The sequence below is a fragment of the Salmo salar genome, chromosome 10 (genome assembly GCF_965601325.2).
Source record: "Salmo salar chromosome 10, fSalSal1, whole genome shotgun sequence".
NCBI lineage: Eukaryota > Metazoa > Chordata > Actinopteri > Salmoniformes > Salmonidae > Salmo > Salmo salar.
The window spans coordinates 125,450,001-125,476,090 of NC_138300.1; the positions used below are offsets into that span (position 1 = coordinate 125,450,001).

At 43.5% G+C, this 26,090-nt stretch overlaps 1 protein-coding gene and 1 non-coding gene across 3 annotated transcripts in view; one reads left to right on the forward strand and one right to left on the reverse strand.

Annotated features, from left to right (window-relative positions):
* myrf (myelin regulatory factor) overlaps positions 1–26,090 on the forward strand; it is a 110,957-nt gene that overhangs the window by 24,598 nt on the left and 60,269 nt on the right. For both annotated transcript variants that reach the window (XM_082957477.1, XM_082957478.1), the window contains exons 2-5: positions 409–499; positions 1,672–1,986; positions 6,697–6,758; positions 23,382–23,610. In XM_082957477.1, the coding sequence (XP_082813603.1) occupies positions 409–499; positions 1,672–1,986; positions 6,697–6,758; positions 23,382–23,610 (697 nt within the window). The remainder of the gene's footprint in view (positions 1–408; positions 500–1,671; positions 1,987–6,696; positions 6,759–23,381; positions 23,611–26,090) is intronic.
* On the reverse strand, positions 25,381–25,452 carry trnat-ugu (transfer RNA threonine (anticodon UGU)). The gene has a single exon. It is a non-coding gene; the product is annotated as a tRNA-Thr (tRNA).

Here is a 26,090-nt window from a genome sequence, read left to right on the forward strand (position 1 = left end):
CCAACCCATCCTGTCTGAACCCAACACCAACCCATCCTGTCTGAACCCATCCTGTCTGAACCCAACACCAACCCATCCTGTCTGGACCCAACACTAACCCATCCTGTCTGAACCCAACACCAACCCATCCTGTCTGGACCCAACACCAACCCATCCTGTCTCATCCCATCCTGGACTCAGACATAAGATCCAGATTGCCGTAGTCTAGGTCTTAGCCTTCCCAAACAGTGAAACCGAATCCAGCATCACTCTCCATGGTCTAGTTCACTCAGGTGGAACAACTGATGTTTCATCACAATCGCCACAACGGTTGGGAATTGTGATACAATATATATTTTTGATGAGTTTGTCTGCACAACAATATTTACACAGCTCTCTCTCTTTTCTACTCCCCGTCTCTCTCTGTAGGTCATGATATTACCAGCTCCTTGGAGCCAGCGAACATTGACACGAGTATTCTGGAGGACTACATCAGTAAGGAGGACGACAGCACTGACATGTGAGTAGCTCCCGGAAAACGGTATAAAACGTCTTGTAATTGAAAACGTAAATTGAGTTTTTCTTATTGGACAGGTCCAGGTATTCCCCTCGCTGTTTCAGTCAAGTTTTTCATCCTTTTGGTGGCTAAATGAACCAGACCTGTCTGTGTTGTCTGCCATTGTTATGCCAAACAACCATAGGAGTTAGCAACAGCACAAGCGGATCTGTGACCAGCTTATCAATGCTTATCAATACTTATCAATGCTTATCAATGCTTATCAATGCTTATCAATATTTATCAATGCGTATCAATATTTATCAATACGTATCAATGCTTATCAATATTTATCAATACTTATCAATACTTATCAATGCTTATCAATGCTTATCAATATTTATCAATACGTATCAATACTTATCAATACTTATCAATGCTTATCAATGCTTATCAATACTTATCAATGCTTATCAATGCTTATCAATACTTATCAATGCTTATCAATACTTATCAATGCTTATCAATGCTTATCAACGCTTATCAATGCTTATCAATACTTATCAATGCTTATCAATACGTATCAATACTTATCAATGCTTATCAATGCTTATCAATATTTATCAATACGTATCAATACTTATCAATGCTTATCAATACTTATCAATGCTTATCAATGCTTATCAATACTTATCAATGCTTATCAATGCTTATCAATGATTATCAATGATTATCAATACTTATCAATGCTTATCAATACTTATCAATGCTTATCAATACGTATCAATGCTTATCAATGCTTATCAATACTTATCAATGCTTATCAATGCTTATCAATGCGACCAAACAACAATTATGTCTAACCAGGGTAGTGTTTATTAGGTACCAAATGGGGGGAAAAAAATGTACTGAAAAAAGGGACTGGATTTGTCCAACAAGAAACTTATGTTTTTATTTTCCGTTGCAAAACGCTTAAAAAAATGTTTTCAATTGAGTGCCCTGATAAACATGACCCACCTCAACACACAATAACCAATTCATAACCTGCTATTCTAGGGACATTTCCAATTGAACTAATATTATTGAACACAATCACATGGTTGTCTGACCTAGCTACTTTTATAAGAATGACTGTGGATAAGAACATCAGCTAAATTATCAAAATGTAAAATACGTTTTCCTTTGTGTTTCCCCAGCTGTTTTTCTGAGGTCCACAGCGGTGCCCCAGGGCCTAACTCTTACTCATCACCCCAGGCTGGACTTTCCTCTTCTGGGGGTGGTTTGCAGTGTGGCGTGAGCCCCCCTATCCCCCTCCGTCAGGGAAACCCCCACTCCCACCCCCACCCCCAGCCCTGCCAAAACCCCTACCCCCCACCCCTGGGCCTGCTGAGACACAACAACTACCCCTGCCTGGGGCAACAGCACCACCAGCAGAACCACCAGCAGAACCACCAGCAGAACCACCAGCAGAACCACATCAAGCCTGAACACAGAGGGCACTACGCACCAGGGTGAGCTGGAGGGATGGGGGGAGGGTGAGGGTGGGGGTCAGGGTGAGGGAGAGGGTCAGGGTGAGGGAGAGGGAGAGGGTGGGGGTCAGGGTGAGGGTCAGGGTGAGGGAGAGGGAGAGGGTCAGGGTGAGGGAGTGGGAGAGGGTGGGGGTCAGGGTGAGCGAGGGGGTCAGGGTGAGGGTCAGGGTGAGGGATGGGGGAAGGGTGGGGGTCAGGGTGAGGGATGGGGGGAGGGTGGGGGTGAGGGAGGGGGTCAGGGTGAGGGAGGGGGTCAGGGTGAGGGTGAGGGAGGGGTTGAGGGAGGGGGTCAGGATGAGGGAGGGGGTCAGGGTGAGGGTGAGGGAGGGGGTGAGGGAGGGGGTCAGGGTGAGGGAGAGGAAGGGGGGGAAGGAGGGTTAGGGTGAGGGAATGGGTGATGGGTGATGGTGAGGGTCAGGGTGAAGGAGAGGAAGGGGGGAAGGAGGGTTAGGGTGAGGGAATGGGTGATGGTGAGGGTCAGGGTGAGGGAGAGGAAGGGTGTGAAGGAGGGTTAGGGTGAGGGAATGGGTGATGGGTGATGGTGAGGGTCAGGCTGAGCTGTCTGGGACTATAGATGGATGAGGGGGAATGGTAGACAACAGAAACTCATATGTAGGAAATATAGAGCAAGATGACAGATTATGCTAGTACAGATTATGCTAGTACAGATTATGCTAGTACAGATTATGCTAGTACAGTATGTGGACACCTGCTAGTTGAACATCTCATGGGCATTGATATGGAGCTGGTCTCCTCTTTGCTGCTATAACAGCCTCCACTCTTCAGGGAAGGCATCCCACTAGATGTTGGCACATTTCTGCGGGGACTTGCTTTTATTCAACAACAAGAGCATTAGTGAGGTGGGGCACTGATGTTGGGTGATTAGGCCTGGCTCGCAGTTGGCATTCCAATTCATCCCAAAAGGTGTTCGATGGAGTTGAGGTCAGGGCTCTGTGCAGGCCAGTCAAGTTCTTCCACACCGATCTCGACAAACCATTTCTGTATAGACTGTGCCTTGTGCACGGGGGCATTGTCTTGCTGAAACAGGAAAGGGCCTTCCCTAAAATGTTGCCACAAAGTTGGAAGCACAGAATCGTCTAGAATGTAATTGTATGCTGTAGAGTTAAGATTTCCCGTCACTGGAACTAAGGGGCCTAGACCGACCATTGAAAAACAAACCCAGACCATTATTCCTCCTCCACCAAACTTTACAGTTGGCACTATGCATTGGGGCAGGTAGCGTTCTCCTGGCATCCGCCAAACCCAGATTGTTCCGTCAGACTTCCAGATGGTGAAGCGCGATTCATCACTCCAGAGAACACGTTTCCACTGCTCCAGAGTCCAATGACGGTGAGCTTTACACCACTCCAGCAGACGCTTGGCGCATGGTGATCTTAGGCTTGTGTGCTGCTGCTCGGCCACGGAAACCCATTTCATGAAGCTACAGACAAAAAAGTTTTAGTGCTGACGTTACTTCCAGAGGCAGTTTGGAACTCGGTAGTGAGAGTTGCAACCGAGGACAGACGATTTTTACGCGCTATGCGCTTCAGCCGTTCTGTGCGCTTCACCCGTTGTGTGGCCTACCACTTCGCGGCTGAGCCGTTGTTGCTCCTAGTCGTTTCCACTTCACAATAACAGCACTTACAGTTGACTGGGGGGCAGCTTTAGCAGGGCAGACATTTCACGAACTGACTTGTTGGAAAGCTGGCATCCTATGACGGTGCCACGTTGAAAGTCACTGAGCTCTTTACTAAGGCCATTCTACTGCCAATGTTTGTCTATGGAGATTGCATGGCTGTGTGCTCGATTTTATACACCTATCAGCAAAGGGTGTGGCTGAAATAGCCAAATCCACTAATTTGGAGGGGCGTCCACATACTTTTGTATATACATTGCACTCGGAAATGATTCAGACCCCTTCCCCTTTTTTCCAATTTCTTTACTTTACAGCCTTATTCTATAAACAAAAATCCTTAATCTACACACAATACCCCATAATGACATCACAATACCCCATAATGACATCACAATACCCCATAATGACATCACAATACCCCATAATGACATCACAATACCCCATAATGACAAAGTTAAACAGGCTTTTAGAAATGCTTGCAAAAAAAATGTATTCCTCATTTACATAAGTATTCAGACCCTTTGCTATGAGACTCGAAATTGAGCTCAGGTGCATCTGGTTTCCATTGATCATCCTTGAGATGTTTCTACAACTTGATTGGAGTCCACCTGTGGTAAATTCCATTGATTGGACATGATTTGGAAAAGAACAGACCTGTCTATATTAAGGTCCCACATTTGACAGTGCATGTCAGAGCAAAAACCAAGCCATGAGGTTGAAGGAATTGTCCATAGAGCTCCGAGACAAGATTGTGTCAAGCTACAGATCTGGGGAAGGGTTCCAAAACATTTCTGCAGCATTGAAGGTCCCCAAGAACACAGTGGCCTCCATCATTCTTAAATGGAAGAAGTTTGGAACCACCAAGACTCTTCCTAGAGCTGGCCGCCCAGCCAAACTGAGCAATCGGGGGAGAAGGGCCTTGGTCAGGGAGTTGACCAAGAACCCAATGGTCACTCTGACAGAGCTCTAGAGATCCTCTGTGGAGATGGAGGAACCTTCCAGAAGGACAACCATCTCCGCAGCACTCCACCAATCAGGTCTTTTTGGTAGAGTGGCCAGACGGAAGCCACTCCTCAGTAAAAGGCACATGACAGCCCGCTTGGAGTTTGCCAAAAGGCACCTAAAGGACTCTGACCATGAGAAACAAGATGTTCTGGTCTGATGCACCCAAGATTGAACTCAATGGCTTGAATGCCAAGCATCACGTCTGGAGGAAACCTGGCACCATCCCTACGGTGAAGCATGGTGGTGGCAGCATTATGCTGTGGGGATGTTTTTCAGCGGCAGGGACAGGGAGACTAGTCAGGATCAAGGGAAAGATGAACGGAGCAAAGTACAGAGACACTTGACGAAAACCTGCTCCAGAGCGCTCAGGACCTCAGACTGGGGCGAAGGTTCACCTTCCTACAGGACAACAATCTCCCGTCTGGATTACTGCAACTCGCTGTTTGCTGGGCTCCCTGCCTGTGCCATTAAACCCCTACAACTCATCCAGAACGCCACAGCCCGTCTGGTGTTCAACCTTCCCAAGTTCTCTCACATCACCCCGCTCCTCCGCTCTCTCCACTGGCTTCCAGTTGAAGCTCGCATCCGCTACAAGACCATGGTGCTTGCCTACGGAGCTGTGAGGGGAACGGCACCTCCGTACCTTCAGGCTCTGATCAGGCCCTACACCCAAACAAGGGCACTGCGTTCATCCACCACTGGCCTGCTCGCCTCCCTACCTCTGAGGAAGCACAGTTCCCGCTCAGCCCAGTCAAAACTGTTCGCTGCTCTGGCACCCCAATGGTGGAACAAGCTCCCTCACGACGCCAGGACAGCGGAGTCAATCACCACCTTCCGGAGACACCTGAAACCCCACCTCTTTAAGGAATACCTAGGATAGGATAACGTAATCCTTCTAACCCCCCCCCCCCTTAAAAGATTTAGATGCACTATTGTAAAGTGGTTGTTCCACTGGATATTATAAGGTGAATGCACCAATTTGTAAGTCGCTCTGGATAAGAGCGTCTGCTAAATGACTTAAATGTAAACAACCCTAAGCACACAGCCAAGACAACGCAGGAGCGGCTTCGGGACAAGTCTCTGAATGTCCTTGAGTGGCCAAGCCAGAGCCTGGCCTTCAACCCGATCAAACATCTCTGGAGAGACCTGAAAATATCTGTCCAGCGATGCTCCCTATCCAACCTGACAGAGCTTGAGAGGATCTTCAGAGAAAGAATGGGAGAAACTCCCCAAATACAGGTGTGCCCACATTGTAGCATCATACCCAGGAAGACTCGAGGCTGTAATCTCTGCCAAAGGTGTTTCAACAAAGCACTGAGTAAAGAGTCTGAATACTTATGTAAATGTGATATTTGTCATTATGGTGTATTGTGTGTAGATTGATGAGGGAGGGGAAAAACAAACAATTATTAATTTTAGAATAAGGCTATAACGTAACAAAATGTGGAAAAAGTCAAACGGTCTGAATACTTTCCCGAATGCACTGTAGTGTATATTGTCCAACCGCATCAACACAAAATTGGTTGTAATGACATAATCTCAACCAGCTTTGCCCACTATTTTTTGATAAATTGTAATATCAACATTAGATACAACTTGAAAAGATAAGTCACAGTAGCTCACATTTAACCAAAGTTGCTGGCACTGTGAGCATGAGCCAGACTCATGTCTACAAAGACGCGATAGTTTATGTCTAGATAGACTAGATTCACACCATATAGAAACCTTTTATCCTAAATCCAGCACCGTTATGTAATCAGTGCTTGAGAGCGAAGATGTGAGGAAGGCAGATATCAGAAACTACAGTCATATATTACAGAAAACAGACAGATGGCCTGGAAAGAACTCATGCAATCTATTGCACAACACAATGTAGATGATTTTGCTGCGGCCAAGTATGTTATCGCCTTTCAAAAATATATAAGAGAGATATTCTAAAATCAAATAACTTTCGGATTGAAATGTCACATTGTACGGCACAAGTTTCTGCATTACAAAATCTGTATTGATCTTTATACCAACCTTGTCAATATTTCTCTACAATGTTCCAGGACGCTCCCAGAATCCCCCCCAGACTCCAGCTCTGAGCCGTACTCCCCTCAGCAGGTCAATGGTAAGTCTGAGCCCTCTTTTGCCCTTGGCTTTCTCCTGCCTCTTCCTGCCTCTCTCAATTAAGAACAGTTTATGTTGTGGTTTTGAAGGAGAGTGAATTGAGGACTTGATGGTATATAATAACAAAGGAAGGGTTGGGGTTGATGGACTAAAGGACATGGTGTTGATGGACTAAAGGATATGGGGTTGATGGATCTAAAGGATATGGTGTTGATGGACTAAAGGATATGGTGTTGATGGACTAAAGGATATGGTGTTGATGGACTAAAGGATATGGTGGTTGATGGATCTAAAGGATATGGTGTTGGGGTTGATGGACTAAAGGATATGGTGTTGATGGACTAAAGGATATGGTGTTGATGGACTAAAGGATATGGTGTTGGGGTTATGGACTAAAGGATATGGTGTTGATGGACTAAAGGATATGGTGTTGATGGACTAAAGGATATGGTGTTGATGGACTAAAGGATATGGTGTTGGGGTTGATGGACTAAAGGATATGGTGGTTGATGGACTAAAGGATATGGTGTTGATGGACTAAAGGATATGGTGTTGATGGACTAAAGGATATGGTGTTGATGGACTAAAGGATATGGTGTTGGGGTTGATGGATTAAAGGATATGGTGTTGGGGTTGATGGACTAAAGGATATGGTGTTGATGGACTAAAGGATATGGTGTTGATGGACTAAAGGATATGGTGTTGATGGACTAAAGGATATGGTGTTGATGGACTAAAGGATATGGTGTTGGGGTTGATGGACTAAAGGATATGGTGTTGATGGACTAAAGGATATGGTGTTGATGGACTAAAGGATATGGTGTTGATGGACTAAAGGATATGGTGTTGATGGACTAAAGGATATGGTGTTGGGGTTGATGGACTAAAGGATATGGTGTTGATGGACTAAAGGATATGGTGTTGATGGACTAAAGGATATGGTGTTGATGGACTAAAGGATATGGTGTTGATGGACTAAAGGATATGGTGTTGGGGTTGATGGACTAAAGGATATGGTGTTGATGGACTAAAGGATATGGTGTTGATGGACTAAAGGATATGGTGTTGATGGACTAAAGGATATGGTGTTGATGGACTAAAGGATATGGTGTTGGGGTTGATGGACTAAAGGATATGGTGTTGATGGACTAAAGGATATGGTGTTGATGGACTAAAGGATATGGTGTTGATGGACTAAAGGATATGGTGTTGATGGACTAAAGGATATGGTGTTGATGGACTAAAGGATATGGTGTTGATGGACTAAAGGATATGGTGTTGGGGTTGATGGATTAAAGGATATGGTGTTGGGGTTGATGGACTAAAGGATATGGTGTTGATGGACTAAAGGATATGGTGTTGGGGTTGATGGATTAAAGGATATGGTGTTGGGGTTGATGGACTAAAGGATATGGTGTTGATGGACTTAAAGGATATGGGTGGGGTGTGATGGATGCTAAAGGATAGGGTGGGGTGTGGTGGGGGTTGATGGACTAAAGGATATGGTGTTGGGGTTGATGGACTAAAGGATATGGTGTTGGGGTTGATGGACTAAAGGATATGGTGTTGGGGTTGATGGATTAAAGGATATGGTGTTGGGGTTGATGGACTAAAGGATATGGTGTTGGGGTTGATGGACTAAAGGATATGGTGTTGATGGACTAAAGGATATGGTGTTGGGGTTGATGGACTAAAGGATATGGTGTTGGGGTTGATGGACTAAAGGATATGGTGTTGGGGTTGATGGACTAAAGGATATGGTGTTGGGGTTGATGGACTAAAGGATATGGTGTTGGGGTTGATGGACTAAAGGATATGGTGTTGGGGTTGATGGACTAAAGGATATGGTGTTGGGGTTGATGGACTAAAGGATATGGTGTTGGGGTTGATGGACTAAAGGATATGGTGTTGGGGTTGATGGACTAAAGGATATGGTGTTGGGGTTGATGGATTAAAGGATATGGTGTTGGGGTTGATGGATTAAAGGATATGGTGTTGGGGTTGATGGATTAAAGGATATGGTGTTGGGGTTGATGGACTAAAGGATATGGTGTTGGGGTTGATGGACTAAAGGATATGGTGTTGGGGTTGATGGACTAAAGGATATGGTGTTGGGGTTGATGGATTAAAGGATATGGTGTTGGGGTTGATGGACTAAAGGATATGGTGTTGGGGTTGATGGATTAAAGGATATGGTGTTGGGGTTGATGGACTAAAGGATATGGTGTTGGGGTTGATGGACTAAAGGATATGGTGTTGGGGTTGATGGACTAAAGGATATGGTGTTGGGGTTGATGGACTAAAGGATATGGTGTTGGGGTTGATGGACTAAAGGATATGGTGTTGGGGTTGATGGACTAAAGGATATGGTGTTGGGGTTGATGGACTAAAGGATATGGTGTTGGGGTTGATGGACTAAAGGATATGGTGTTGGGGTTGATGGACTAAAGGATATGGTGTTGGGGTTGATGGACTAAAGGATATGGTGTTGGGGTTGATGGATTAAAGGATATGGTGTTGGGGTTGATGGATTAAAGGATATGGTGTTGGGGTTGATGGACTAAAGGATATGGTGTTGATGGATTAAAGGATATGGTGTTGGGGTTGATGGACTAAAGGATATGGTGTTGGGGTTGATGGACTAAAGGATATGGTGTTGGGGTTGATGGATTAAAGGATATGGTGTTGGGGTTGATGGACTAAAGGATATGGTGTTGGGGTTGATGGACTTAAAGGATATGGTGTTGGGGTTGATGGACTAAAGGATATGGTGTTGGGGTTGATGGACTAAAGGATATGGTGTTGGGGTTGATGGACTAAAGGATATGGTGTTGGGGTTGATGGATTAAAGGATATGGTGTTGGGGTTGATGGATTAAAGGATATGGTGTTGGGGTTGATGGACTAAAGGATATGGTGTTGGGGTTGATGGACTAAAGGATATGGTGTTGGGGTGATGGACTAAAGGATATGGTGTTGGGGTTGATGGACTAAAGGATATGGTGTTGGGGTTGATGGACTAAAGGATATGGTGTTGGGGTTGATGGACTAAAGGATATGGTGTTGGGGTTGATGGATTAAAGGATATGGTGTTGGGGTTGATGGACTAAAGGATATGGTGTTGGGGTTGATGGACTAAAGGATATGGTGTTGGGGTTGATGGACTAAAGGATATGGTGTTGGGGTTGATGGACTAAAGGATATGGTGTTGGGGTTGATGGATTAAAGGATATGGTGTTGGGGTTGATGGACTAAAGGATATGGTGTTGGGGTTGATGGACTAAAGGATATGGTGTTGGGGTTGATGGACTAAAGGATATGGTGTTGGGGTTGATGGACTAAAGGATATGGTGTTGGGGTTGATGGACTAAAGGATATGGTGTTGGGGTTGATGGACTAAAGGATATGGTGTTGGGGTTGATGGACTAAAGGATATGGTGTTGGGGTTGATGGACTAAAGGATATGGTGTTGATGGACTAAAGGATATGGTGTTGGGGTTGATGGACTAAAGGATATGGTGTTGGGGTTGATGGACTAAAGGATATGGTGTTGGGGTTGATGGACTAAAGGATATGGTGTTGGGGTTGATGGACTAAAGGATATGGTGTTGGGGTTGATGGACTAAAGGATATGGTGTTGGGGTTGATGGACTAAAGGATATGGTGTTGGGGTTGATGGACTAAAGGATATGGTGTTGGGGTTGATGGATTAAAGGATATGGTGTTGGGGTTGATGGATTAAAGGATATGGTGTTGGGGTTGATGGACTAAAGGATATGGTGTTGGGGGGGTTGGAAGGTGGGGGTGATGGACTAGGGTGTTGGGGTTGATGGACGGGGGGGGTTAAAGGATATGGTGTTGGGGTTGATGGACTAAAGGATATGGTGTTGGGGTTGATGGACTAAAGGATATGGTGTTGGGGTTGATGGATTAAAGGATATGGTGTTGGGGTTGATGGACTAAAGGATATGGTGTTGGGGTTGATGGACTAAAGGATATGGTGTTGGGGTTGATGGACTAAAGGATATGGTGTTGGGGTTGATGGACTAAAGGATATGGTGTTGGGGTTGATGGACTAAAGGATATGGTGTTGGGGTTGATGGACTAAAGGATATGGTGTTGGGGTTGATGGACTAAAGGATATGGTGTTGGGGTTGATGGATTAAAGGATATGGTGTTGGGGTTGATGGACTAAAGGATATGGGGTTGATGGACTAAAGGATATGGTGTTGGGGTTGATGGACTAAAGGATATGGTGTTGGGGTTGATGGATTAAAGGATATGGTGTTGGGGTTGATGGACTAAAGGATATGGTGTTGATGGACTAAAGGATATGGTGTTGGGGTTGATGGATTAAAGGATATGGTGTTGATGGACTAAAGGATATGGTGTTGGGGTTGATGGACTAAAGGATATGGTGTTGATGGACTAAAGGATATGGTGTTGATGGACTAAAGGATATGGTGTTGATGGACTAAAGGATATGGTGTTGGGGTTGATGGACTAAAGGATATGGTGTTGGGGTTGATGGACTAAAGGATATGGTGTTGGGGTTGATGGACTAAAGGATATGGTGTTGGGGTTGATGGACTAAAGGATATGGTGTTGGGGTTGATGGATTAAAGGATATGGTGTTGGGGTTGATGGACTAAAGGATATGGTGTTGGGGTTGATGGATTAAAGGATATGGTGTTGGGGTTGATGGACTAAAGGATATGGTGTGGGGTTGATGGACTAAAGGATATTGTTGGGGTTGATGGACTAAAGATAGTTTGGGGTTGATGGACTAAAGGATATGGTGTTGGGGTTGATGGATTAAAGGATATGGTGTTGGGGTTGATGGACTAAAGGATATGGTGTTGGGGTTGATGGACTAAAGGATATGGTGTTGGGGTTGATGGATAAAGGATATGGTGTTGGGGTTGATGGACTAAAGGATATGGTGTTGGGGTTGATGGACTAAAGGATATGGTGTTGGGGTTGATGGACTAAAGGATATGGTGTTGGGGTTGATGGACTAAAGGATATGGTGTTGGGGTTGATGGACTAAAGGATATGGTGTTGGGGTTGATGGACTAAAGGATATGGTGTTGGGGTTGATGGACTAAAGGATATGGTGTTGGGGTTGATGGATTAAAGGATATGGTGTTGGGGTTGATGGACTAAAGGATATGGTGTTGGGGTTGATGGACTAAAGGATATGGTGTTGGGGGTGGTGGAGGTGGATGGCTAAAGGATATGGTGTTGGGGTTGATGGACTAAAGGATATGGTGTTGGGGTTGATGGACTAAAGGATATGGTGTTGGGGTTGATGGATTAAAGGATATGGTGTTGGGGTTGATGGACTAAAGGATATGGTGTTGGGGTTGATGGATTAAAGGATATGGTGTTGGGGTTGATGGATTAAAGGATATGGTGTTGGGGTTGATGGATCTAAAGGATATGGTGTTGGGGTTGATGGACTAAAGGATATGGTGTTGATGGATAAAGGATATGGTGTTGGGGTTGATGGATTAAAGGATATGGTGTTGGGGTTGATGGACTAAAGGATATGGTGTTGGGGTTGATGGATTAAAGGATATGGTGTTGGGGTTGATGGACTAAAGGATATGGTGTTGGGGTTGATGGACTAAAGGATATGGTGTTGGGGTTGATGGACTAAAGGATATGGTGTTGGGGTTGATGGACTAAAGGATATGGTGTTGGGGTTGATGGATTAAAGGATATGGTGTTGGGGTTGATGGATTAAAGGATATGGTGTTGGGGTTGATGGACTAAAGGATATGGTGTTGATGGACTAAAGGATATGGTGTTGGGGTTGATGGACTAAAGGATATGGTGTTGGTGTTGATGGACTAAAGGATATGGTGTTGGGGTTGATGGACTAAACGATATGGGGTTGATGGATAAAGGATATGGTGTTGGGGTTGATGGACTAAAGGATATGGTGTTGGGGTTGATGGACTAAAGGATATGGTGTTGATGGACTAAGGATATGGTGTTGGGGTTGATGGACTAAAGGATATGGTGTTGGGGTTGATGGACTAAAGGATATGTGTTGGGGTTGATGGACTAAAGGATATGGTGTGTGGCGGGGTGTGATGGACTAAAGGATATGGGGTTGGGGTTGATGGATTAAAGGATATGGTGTTGGGGTTGATGGATTAAAGGATATGGTGTTGGGGTTGATGGACTAAAGGATATGGTGTTGGGGTTGATGGACTAAAGGATATGGTGTTGGGGTTGATGGATTAAAGGATATGGTGTTGGGGTTGATGGACTAAAGGATATGGTGTTGGGGTTGATGGACTAAAGGATATGGTGTTGGGGTTGATGGACTAAAGGATATGGTGTTGGGGTTGATGGATTAAAGCATATGGTGTTGGGGTTGATGGACTAAAGGATATGGTGTTGGGGTTGATGGACTAAAGGATATGGTGTTGGGGTTGATGGACTAAAGGATATGGTGTTGGGGTTGATGGACTAAAGGATATGGTGTTGGGGTTGATGGACTAAAGGATATGGTGTTGGGGTTGATGGACTAAAGGATATGGTGTTGGGGTTGATGGACTAAAGGATATGGTGTTGGGGTTGATGGACTAAAGGATATGGTGTTGGGGTTGATGGACTAAAGGATATGGTGTTGGGGTTGATGGACTAAAGGATATGGTGTTGGGGTTGATGGACTAAAGGATATGGTGTTGGGGTTGATGGACTAAAGGATATGGTGTTGGGGTTGATGGACTAAAGGATATGGTGTTGGGGTTGATGGACTAAAGGATATGGTGTTGGGGTTGATGGACTAAAGGATATGGGGTTGATGGACTAAAGGATATGGTGTTGGGGTTGATGGACTAAACGATATAGTGTTGGGGTTGGGAGTTAGAGCGGAGTAGATATGGAGAGAGAGTGAAAGACGAGAGAGAGACAGATATAAGAAATGACACTAGACTCAGTCAGTGAGTTAGTCAGGGAAGGGGGTTGGGTATTCAAGAAATGGTTGAGGACAATGAGGAGCAGGATAAGTAGGCAGAAATGGAGGAAGTGGAGGACTATAATGTGTCAGCTCAGTGGTAAAGGACTATAATGTGTCAGCTCAGTGGTAAAGGACTATAATGTGTCAGCTCAGTGGTAAAGGACTATAATGTGTCAGCTCAGTGGTAAAGGACTATAATGTGTCAGCTCAGTGGTAAAGGACTATAATGTGTCAGCTCAGTGGTAAAGGACTATAATGTGTCAGCTCAGTGGTAAAGGACTATAATGTGTCAGCTCAGTGGTAAAGGACTATAATGTGTCAGCTCAGTGGTAAAGGACTATAATGTGTCAGCTCAGTGGTAAAGGACTATAATGTGTCAGCTCAGTGGTAAAGGACTATAATGTGTCAGCTCAGTGGTAAAGGACTATAATGTGTCAGCTCAGTGGTAAAGGACTATAATGTGTCAGCTCAGTGGTAAAGGACTATAATGTGTCAGCTCAGTGGTAAAGGACTATAATGTGTCAGCTCAGTGGTAAAGGACTATAATGTGTCAGCTCAGTGGTAAAGGACTATAATGTGTCAGCTCAGTGGTAAAGGACTATAATGTGTCAGCTCAGTGGTAAAGGACTATAATGTGTCAGCTCAGTGGTAAAGGACTATAATGTGTCAGCTCAGTGGTAAAGGACTATAATGTGTCAGCTCAGTGGTAAAGGACTATAATGTGTCAGCTCAGTGGTAAAGGACTATAATGTGTCAGCTCAGTGGTAAAGGACTATAATGTGTCAGCTCAGTGGTAAAGGACTATAATGTGTCAGCTCAGTGGTAAAGGACTATAATGTGTCAGCTCAGTGGTAAAGGACTATAATGTATCAGCTCAGTGGTAAAGGACTATAATGTGTCAGCTCAGTGGTAAAGGACTATAATGTGTCAGCTCAGTGGTAAAGGACTATAATGTGTCAGCTCAGTGGTAAAGGACTATAATGTGTCAGCTCAGTGGTAAAGGACTATAATGTGTCAGCTCAGTGGTAAAGGACTATAATGTGTCAGCTCAGTGGTAAAGGACTATAATGTGTCAGCTCAGTGGTAAAGGACTATAATGTGTCAGCTCAGTGTTGTACATAATGTTGCTGCTACCGTCTCTTATGACGGATAAGACCTTCTGGATATCAGAACAGCGATTATTCACCTCGAACTGGACAAAGATTTTTTCTTTAATGAGTCTGCCGCGATAGGATATGCTGTTTCTCCCGGACCAGGCCCAAATCCCCGTCATTCACATGAAGATTAATACAGGGGCCTCAGATCGGGGTGTCTTGTGAGAATTCGTCGGCGAGTGGGTAACCCGCCTTTGCCATCCGTTCTATTGGCCAACGGGCAATCACTGGAGAATAAACTGGGCGAGCTTTGTTCAAGACTATCCTACCAACGGGACATTAAAAAGTGGAATATCTTATGTGGCTGAACGACGATACGGATAATATACAGTTGGCTGGGTTTTCCGTGCATCAGCAGGACAAAACAGCTACGTCTGGTAAGACGAGGGGGTACTGGTCTGTGTATATTTGTCAATAACAGCTGGTGTGCAATGTCTAATATATAGGAAGTCTCGAGGTATTGCTCACCTGAGGTAGAGTACCTTATGATAAGCTGTAGACCACACTATCTACCAAGAGAGTTCTCATCTGTACTATTCGTAGCCGTCTATTTACCACCACAGAGCGATGCTGGCACTAAGACCGCTCTCAACCAGATGTATAAGGCCATTAGCAAACAAGAAAATGCTCATCCAGAAGCGGTGCTCCTAGTGGCCGGGGACTTTAATGCAGGCAAAATTAAATCCGCTTATACCTCATTTCTACCAGAATGTCACATGTGCAACCAGAGGAAAAAAACTCTAGACCACCTTTACTCCACTCACAGAGACGCATACAAAGCTCTCCCTCGCCCTCCATTTGGCAAATCGGACAATAATTCTATCCTCCTGATTCATTTACATTTAAGTCATTTAGCAGACGCTCTTATCCAGAGCGACTTACAAATTGGTGGATTCACCTTATGATATCCAGTGGAACAACCACTTTACAATAGTGCATCTAAATCTTTTATGGGGGGGGGGGGGGGGGGTTAGAAGGATTACTTTATCCTATCCCAGGTATTCCTTAAAGAGGTGGGGTTTCAGGTGTCTCCGGAAGGTTGTGATTGACTCCGCTGTCCAAGCAAAAACTAAAGCAGGAAGTACCAGTGACTCCCTCTATACGGAAGTGGTCAGATGAAGCAGATGTTACACTACAGGACTGTTTTGCTGCACAGACTGGAATATGTTCCGGGATTCATCCAATGGCATTGAGGAGGATACAGTGCATTCGGAAAGTATTCAGATCCCTGGACTTTTTTCACATTTTGTTACGTTACAGCCTTATTCTAAAATTAATTTAAAAAAAAAAATTCTCATCAATTCTCACACGGGGGCCCCTCAGGGGTGCGTGCTCAGTCCCCTCCTGTACTCCCTGTTCACCCATGACTGCGTGGCCAAGCACAACTCCAACACCATCATTAAGTTTTCTGACGACACAACAGTGGTAGGCCTGATCACCGACAATGTTGAGACAGCCTATAGGGAGGAGGTCAGAGACACTGCCAGGACAACAACCTCTCCCTCAATGTGATCAAGACAAAGGAGATGATTGTGGACTACAGGAAAAGGAGGACCGAGTACGCCCCCTATTCTCATCGACAGGGCTGTAGTGGAGCGGGTTGAGATTTTCAAGTTCCTTGGTGTCCACATCATCAACAAACTATCCAAACACACCAAGACGCCTTTTCCCCTTCATTAGACTTAAAAGTTCTACAGCTGCACCATCGAGAGCATCCTGACCGGTTGCATCACCGCCTGGTATGGAAACTGCTCAGCATCCGACCGTATGGCACTACAGTGGTTGCACAACCTTGGTGTGCAGTATCCTTATGTGTCCTTGATCACCGACAGCGTCTTTGCACAAAATGGTACGCAGCATCATCTGGATGTGTACAACAAAAGTTCAACATTCACCTTCTGCAACCATTTCTGTCAAGCCGTCTACGAATACAGTTTGACGCATACGTTCGCATTGTAAATGCCTCTGCAATGCTATTCTGCAAGGCTATCGCAGCATTCCATTAGAAATGAATGTACTTCCGGTGTACCAAAAAAATGCAATGACGCTATCGGTGTGATTGAAGCATTAGGCGTCTCAACGCAAGTACAGTAGGTGTGTTCTAGGCTGGGACATCTCTCTCTCTCTCTCTCTCTCTCTCTCTCTCTCTCTCTCTCTCTCTCTCTCACACTCCACTCCACTCCACTCCAGCTCTGTTCAAATCAATAGATCATTTGTTTCTGCTAATTTTAATGTTAGAACAACAGTTGGTTAATAAGTTTAATTGACATTTTTGTTTTATTTAACTAGTTAATGTGAATCAATAAATTTGTCCCAGAGAAACTCCTGTCATTTATTCATCTAAACTTTATCTACATGTTAGATCATATAACTGTAACTGAACATATAACTACACAACAATGCATGAAATGGATTCCAAAACTCCCACATAGAAAAATACAATAGTAGACAATGGTATAAATACTGTAGTATTACTATATTTATGTAGTATTACTATATTTATACACTATAGTATTCACTGTATTCAGAGTAACATTTTTGTGGACTATACTGTAGTATTCACTGTACTCTTTATGCGGACTGAAGTATTTACTGTAGTGTTGCTGCGGACATTACTGTAGTATTTACAATTTACTATAGTTAAACAACTATATTATATACTATAGTAATTATTGTAGTGTTTCTGCAGATATTACTGTAGTATTTATTATAGTGTTTTTGTTTTGACATAGAAGTGGGAGCTTTCTCCTTGAGGAAACCTACTGGACAAATACTAAAATAGTACATTTGTAACGGCCGTTGCAGGAAGTAGACCAAGGCGCAGCGTGGTTAGTGCTCATCATGAAATTTATTGAAATGAACACTGAATCAAAAACCCAAAGTGCAACAGCTAAACAGTTCTGTCTGGTAAGATATACTAAACAGAAATAAACCACCCACAAAACCCAAAGGAAAACAGGCTGCCTAAATATGGCTCCCAATCAGCGACAACGATGTACAGCTGTCCCTGATTGAGAGCCGTACCAGGCCAAAACAAAGAAATACAAAAACATAGAAAAAAAGGACATAGAATGCCCACCCTAGTCACACCCTGGCCTAACCAAAATAGAGAATAAAACTCCTCTCTATGGCCAGGGCGTGACAACATTTTCCATAACCTTTAATTAGGTAATCCTGGAGTCAGATACTTCGGCTCTTTTCTACAAGCTGTAGGAAAACAAAATATATGGTCTATACTTGGCATGTAGGTTTCTCACTCATTGGCGGCACAAATGGGGATATGGGGTATATGCAAATTAAATACTGTAGTGTTACTATAGTTAAACTGTAGTGTTTTTGTGGACACTGTACTGTTTTTGCTGACATTACTGTAGTATAGTAAGTGCTACACATGATTGAGGGATATTAGTGTGTAGTATACAGTAGTATTATACACTATACAACAAAATGAGATAATAAGTACTACACGATTGAGGAATACTACAGCAGGGAGTATAGTATTCTACAGTATACTACAGTTTACTACAGTATTCTATATTAAGTACTATAGTATTCTATTGTAAACTGTAATATTTTTTGCACGTGGGCTTCTATGTTAAATACTTGATGGAACTCTGAAATTGTTCGCATAATAGCTGGATTACCTACAGTATATTTCTCACTGAAATTATATGTATCTTTCTGCATTCCAACGCAAGTTGTAGTAGGCAACACAAGCAGTCTACGTGTGTCAAAACAATGTTCTTTACGTCCTGCCCCTCACACACACACCCGTGTTGGTCTTTGCCATCAGTGACTAGGTGTGGAAGGTCTTATCTGATTGGCAGAGCTCCAGGAAGGAACAATGGAACATACCATTAGCCTAAGGTGGAGGGAACCTGGCCTGATTACACACTAGATGAGACAGAATGAAATATGATAGCACTGTATTTTTATTGGATATACACAGTGCCTTCAGAATGTATTCACACCCTTTTGACTTTTTTTCCACATTTTGTTGTGTTACAGCCTGAATTTAACATGTATTACATTTAGATTTAGATTTATGTTTTTAGAAATGTTTACAACTTAATTAAAAAAGTAAAAGCTGAAATGTCTTGAGTCAATAAGTGTCAGGTTGGTGGGTGTAGCTGGTGTATGAAGTCAGGCGCAGGAGACCAGAGATGAGTGAAACAACGCACTTAACTCAACAGCACAAAGTAAACAATTTACAAAGTGTGAAACGGTTACCACAAAGCATGGGTGATAAACAGCAGCCGGTACAAACCAGCCGGAACATAACGACCTGAAAAAAATAACAATCACACACGAAGACATGGGGGAAACAGAGGGTTAAATACATGACCAGTAATTGGGAAATGAAAACCAGGTGTGTAGGACAACGAGACAAAACAAATGGAAAATGGATCGGCGATGGCTAGAAGACCGGGTGACGTCGACCGCCGAACACCGCCCGAACAAGGAGAGGCATCGACTTCGGCCGAAGTCGTGACAGTAAGTATTCAACTCCTTTGTTGTGGCAACCCTAAATGCGTTTAGGAGTAAAAAGTCACATAAGTGTCATGGACTCACTCTGTGTCCAATAATAGTGTTACAATTATCTGGAAGGTCCCTCAGTCCAGCAGTGAATTTCAAACACAGATGTAACCACAAAGACCAGGGAGGTTTTCCGATGCCTCGCAAAGAAGGGCACCTATTGGTAAAAAAAATCATGACTTAGAATATTTAAGTGTATGGTTAGACTGTAAACTCTCCCTCCAGACTCATATTAAACAACTCCAATCCAAAATCAAATCTAGAATCGGCTTCCTATTTCGCAACAAAGCATCCTTCACTCACGCCGCCAAACTTACCCTAGTAAAACTGACTATCCTGCCGATCCTTAACTTTGGCGATGTCATCTACAAAATAGCTTCCAATACTCTACTCAGCAAACTGGATGCAGTCCATCACAGTGCCATCCGTTTTGTCACCAAAGCCCCTTTTACCACCAACCACTGCGACCTGTATGCTCTCGTCGGCTGGCCCTCGCTACATATTCGTCTCCAGACCCACTGGCTCCAGGTCATCTATAAGTCTTTGCTAGGTAAAGCTCCGCCTTATCTCAGCTCACTGGTCACGATAACAACACCCACCCGTAGCACTCGCTCCAGCAGGTATATCTCACTGGTCATCCCCAAAGCCAACACCTCCTTTGGCAGCCTTTCCTTCCAGTTCTCTGCTGCCAATGACTGGAATGAATTGCAAAAATCACACATCATCTTCTGCAGATCTATCACTCCAGTGTTAATTTGCTAAATTGTAATTAGACTTTTTCTATTGTGTTATTGACTGTACATTTGTTTTATTCCATGTGTAACTCTGTGTTGTTGTTTTTGTCGCACTGCTTTGCTTTATCTTGGCAAGGTCGCAATTGTAAATAAGAACTTGTTCTCAACTAGCCTACCTGTTTAAATAAAGGTGAAATAAAAGAGAAAATAAATAAAATAAAAAGCAGACATTGAACATCCCTTTGAGCATGGAGAAGTTATTAATTACACTTTGAACGATGTATCACGCTTCATATTTTCAAGCATGGTGGTGGCTGCATCATGTTATGGGTATGCTTGTCATCGGCAAGGACCAAGGAGTTTTTAGGATAGAAATAAATGGCATAGAGCTAAGCACAGCCAAAATCCTAGAGGAAAACCTGGTTCAGTCTGCTTTCCAACAGACACTGGGAGACAAATTCACCTTTCAGCAGGACAATAACCTAAAACACATGGTCAAATACACTATACACTGGAGTTGCTTACCAAGACAACATTGAATATTCCTGAGTGGCCTAGTTACAGTTTTGACTTAAAATCGTCTTGAAAATCTATGGCAAGACTAGAAAATAGTTTTCTAGCAATGATCAACAACCAACTTCACAGAGCTTGAATAATTATTTCAAGAATATTGTGCAAATATTGTACAATCCAGGTGTGCAAAGCTCATAGAGACTTTACCCAGAAAGACTCACAGCTGTAATCGCTGTCAAAGGTGATTCTAACATGTATTGACTCAGGGGTCATTATGTGGTATTGTGTGTAGATAGGTGAGGAAATAAATATATTTGATCCATTTTTGAATTCAGGCTGTAACACAACATGTGGAATAAGTGAAAGGGTATGAATACTTTCTGATGGCACTGTATCTTAATGGAGGGGAGGGTCACACTCACAGCTATTACAATACTGGGTCATCTGAGGGTTTTCCTGGTAAAATATTGTATGGGAACCTGACCACAGATTATCAATAGTAGCGTTCATAAACATCAAATACACTGGACAAAGAACGCTGGTTTGACCCGGTGTCTGTCTTCAGTGTATTTGGGTCTTCCAAAGTTATCAGACTAAGTGATAATCAGGGTAGGAACCCTGGTTTGATCCTGGGTCTGTCTTCAGTGTATTTGGGTCAAGTTATCAGACTAAGTGAAAACCACGACTAGGAACTTCTATTGTATATACACATACATGTTTATGGACAGTGCCTTCGGAGAGTATTCAGACCCCTTGACTTTTTCCACATTTTGTTACGTCACAGCCTTATTCTAAAATGGAATACATTGTATTTTTTTTCCTCATCAATCTAAACACAATACCGCATAATGACAAAGCAAAGCACAGGTTTTCAGAATTGTTGCTAATTGATTAAAAAGAAAAAACGGAAATATCACATTTACCTAAATATTCAGACCCTTTACTCAGTACTTTGTTGAAGCACCTTTGGCAGCGATTACAGCCTTGAGTCTTCCTGGGTATGATGCTACAAGCTTGGCACACCTGTATTTGGGGAGATTCTCCCATTCTTCTCTGCAGATCCTCTCAAGCTCTGTCAGGTTGGATGGGGAGCGTCGCTGCACAGTTATTTTCAGGTCTCTCCAGAGATGTTTGATCGGGTTGAAGGCCAGGCTCTGGCTGGGCCACTCAAGGATATTCAGAGACTTGTCCCGAAGCCACTCCTGCGTTGTCTTGGCTGTGTGCTTAGGGTCGTTGTCCTGTTAGAAGGTGAACCTTCGCCCCAGTCTGAGGTCCTGAGCGCTCTGGAGCATGTTTTCATCAAGGATCTCTCTGTACTTTGCTCCGTTCATCATTGCCTCGACCCTGACTAGTCTCCCAGTCCCTGCCGTTGAAAAACATTCCCACAGCATGATGCTGCCACCACCATGCTTCACCGTAGGGATGAGGTCAGATTTCGTCCAGAAATGACACTAGACATTCAGGCCAAGGAGTTAAATCTTGTTTCTCATGGTCTGAGAGTCTTTAGGTGCCTTTTGGCAAACTCCAAGCGGGCTGTCATGAGCCTTTTACTGAGGAGTGGCTTCCGTCTGGTCACTCTACCATAAAGGCCTGATTGGTGGAGTGCTGCAGAGATGGTTGTCCTTCTGAAAGGTTCTCCCATCTCCACAGAGGAACCATCAGGTTCTTGGTCAACTCCCTGACCAAGGCCCATCTCCCCCGATTGCTCAGTTTGGCCGGGCGGCCAGCTCTAAGGAAGAGTCTTGGTGGTTCCAAACTTCTTCCATTTAAGAATGATGGAGGCCACTGTGTTCTTGGGGACAAAAATGTCTTAAAACCTATTTTTGCTTTGTCATTATGGAGTATTGTGTGTATAGTAATCAATTTTAGAATAAGGCCATAATGTAACAAAATGTGGAAAAAGTCAAGGTGCCTGAATACTTTCCGAAGGCACAGCGGTCTAAGGCACTGTATCATCAGATGATACAGTATGATGATCAGAACAGTCAGAACTTGATAATACTGCATAAAAATGTCTTCCTTCCTGTCCTTCTCCCTGTCTTCCTCCCTGTCTTCCTGTCTTCCTCCCTGTCTTCCTGTCTTCCTCCCTGTCTTTCTCCCTGTCTTCCTGTCTTCCTCCCTGTCCTTCTCCCTGTCTTCCTCCCTGTCTTCCTGTCTTCCTTCCTGTCTTCCTCCCTGTCTTTCTCCCTGTCTTCCTGTCTTCCTCCCTGTCCTTCTCCCTGTCTTCCTCCCTGTCTTCCTGTCTTCCTCCTTGTCTTCCTGTCTTCCTCCCTGTCTTCCTCCCTGTCTTCCTTCCTGTCTTCCTTCCTGTCTTCCTTCCTGTGTTCCTCCCTGTCTTCCTGTCTTCCTCCCTGTCTTCCTGTCTTCCTCCCGTCTTTCTTCCTGTCTTCCTCCCTTTCATCCTGTCTTCCTCCCTGTCTTCCTCCCTGTCTTCCTCCCTGTCTTCCTCCCTGTCTTCCTTCCTGTCTTCCTTCCTGTCTTCCTCCCTGTCTTCCTGTCTTCCTCCCTGTCTTCCTCCTTGTCTTCCTGTCTTCCTCCCTGTCTTCCTTCCTGTCTTCCTCCCTGTCTTCCTGTGTTCCTCCCTGTCTTCCTGTCTTCCTCCCTGTCTTTCTCCCTGTCTTCCTCCCGTCTTTCTCCCTGTCTTCCTCCCTGTCTTCCTGTCTTCCTCCCTTTCATCCTGTCTTCCTTCCTGTCTTTCTCCCTGTCTTCCAGACACTCACATGCTGAGGACCATGACACCAGAGAACATGTGTCACATGACCTCGCCGCCGCTCCCCCCGCACGGCCACGGCTATCCAAACATGCACCGGGACATGTACCTAAAGCCTGAGCCAATGATCACGCAGTACCCCATTGGTCCCACCTCCAGTGGGAGTTGCCAGGACCTGCAACAGAGCCAGATGCTGCATCAACTATTGCAACACCCACAACAGGGGCAAGAGTGAGTGATCAATCAACTAATGAACCAATCAATCAACCAAACAATTAATGAATTGTTAACATCTGCAGTTGTGAAGGGGAGGAGGATGAAGATACTGGGATAATGTAAAGACTGTTGAAACTGTAGATAATGTGATCCTGTAGATACTGACATACTGTAGATACTGAGATACTATAGATACTGTAGATACTGAGATACTGTAGATACTGAGATACTGTAGATACTGTAGATACTGTAGATACTATAGATACTGTAGATACTGAGATACTGTAGATACTGTAGATACTGAGATACTATAGATACTGTAGATACTGAGATACTATAGATACTGTAGATACTGAGATACTATAGATACTGTAGATACTGTAGATACTGTAGATACTGTCGATACTATAGATACTATAGAGACTATAGATACTGATATACTGTAGATACTGTAGATAATGTATATATATATATTATAGATACTTTAAATACTATAGATACTGTAGATGCTGTAGATAATGTAGATATATATACTATAGATACTCTAAATACTATAGATATATATACTATAGATACTGTAGATACTGTAGATAATATAGATATATATACACTATAGATTCTGTAGATAATGTAGATATATATACTATAGATTCTGTAAATACTATAGATACTGTAGATATATATACTGTAGATACTGTAGATACTATAGATTCTGTAAATACTATAGATACTGTAGATATATATACTATAGATACTATAGATTCTGTAGATACTGTAGATATATATACTGTAGATACTGTAGATACTATAGATACTGTAGATATATATACTGTAGATACTGTAGATACTATAGATACTATAGATACTGTAGATATATATACTGTAGATACTGTAAATACTATAGATACTATAGATTCTGCAACTACTGGCAGTTCTTTTTCCTCAGGTATATGTTGGGGTTTTATACAAAATAAAATAAAAATTGTATTTTAAGTTCACACTGGAATCACCCCAGACTTTTTTAAACACCTCTCTATCAAGTACTTTAGCTACTTTTCAGATGCATTTTATACTTCAATTTCACTATTTTGCCCTTGTCCCTGACCCAGACTTTTAAGCTTCTACTATGTTTTTCTATGAGAAAACATTAATAAATCAAGGTAAGTATTGCTTGTGTAGAGAATATTTTAATTGTCAGTCATTTCCAAACAGGCTATAATTTCTTTCATTTGTGGTAGAAATGTTGAATTCTTTTAATATTTTATGTGTTTTGTGTGAACTAACCAAAGCATGTTAAGCAGCCTGTCAATTTTCTCCGGAAACTGTAGTAGTGTCATTTCCATCACATTCATTTCCATCACAAACTTAAGTGTGGTGGAAATGACAGAAAGTGGTGGTAATGACAAAAATCTATTATATTATTCGTTTTTACTTTACTTTTTTTTAAACTTTAGGCTTATTTAATCATGTTTTAAATTCATTTATTCTAGAAAATGTTCCAAGGTGTGCACAAGTTGAAAACTAAGTAGTATTTGTCTTTATTTTTAGAAGATACCACATAAAACAGCACAGAGGTCACAGACATATAGAAACAAAATAAAAAATGATCCTATACGATACCAGGAACATCTGCAAAAAGACAGGAAGAGATGCTGGAAGAAAACAGAGAAGGAAGAAGTGAAATCTATCTTTTACATTTTAGTCATTTAGCAGACGCTCTTATCCAAAGCGACTTACAGTAGTGAATGCATACATTTCATACATTTTTTTTTTTTCTCCCCGTACTGGTCCCCCATGGGAATCGAACCCACAACCCTGGCGTTACAAACACCATGCTCTACCAACTGAGCCACAGTCTGAGTCTGAGCTTACAAAGCGACAACAAAGAAACAAGAGATGGAAATGGAAATGCAACCAACGGAATAGAAGACAGACTTTAAAGAGAACAGTAGCATGGAGACCTACCCATCAGGCACCACACCACCTCAGTCACCAGATGGAGACCTACCCATCAGGCACCACACCACCTCAGTCACCAGATGGAGACCTACCCATCAGGCACCACACCACCTCAGTCACCAGATGGAGACCTACCCATCAGGCACCACACCACCTCAGTCACCAGATGGAGACCTACCCATCAGGCACCACACCACCTCAGTCACCAGATGGAGACCTACCCATCAGGCACCACACCACCTCAGTCACCAGATGGAGACCTACCCATCAGGCACCACACCACCTCAGTCACCAGATGGAGACCTACCCATCAGGCACCACACCACCTCAGTCACCAGATGACTTGCAGCCAGAACATGAAGCCAACATACCTGCCCCAAACCTACCTGTCCCTGACCTTCCTGTCCCTGACTTACCTGTCCCTGACTTTCCTGTCCCTGACTTACCTGTCCCTGACTTACCTGTCCCTGACTTACCTGTCCCTGACTTACCTGTCCCTGACTTTCCTGTCCCTGACTTACCTGTCCCTGACTTAC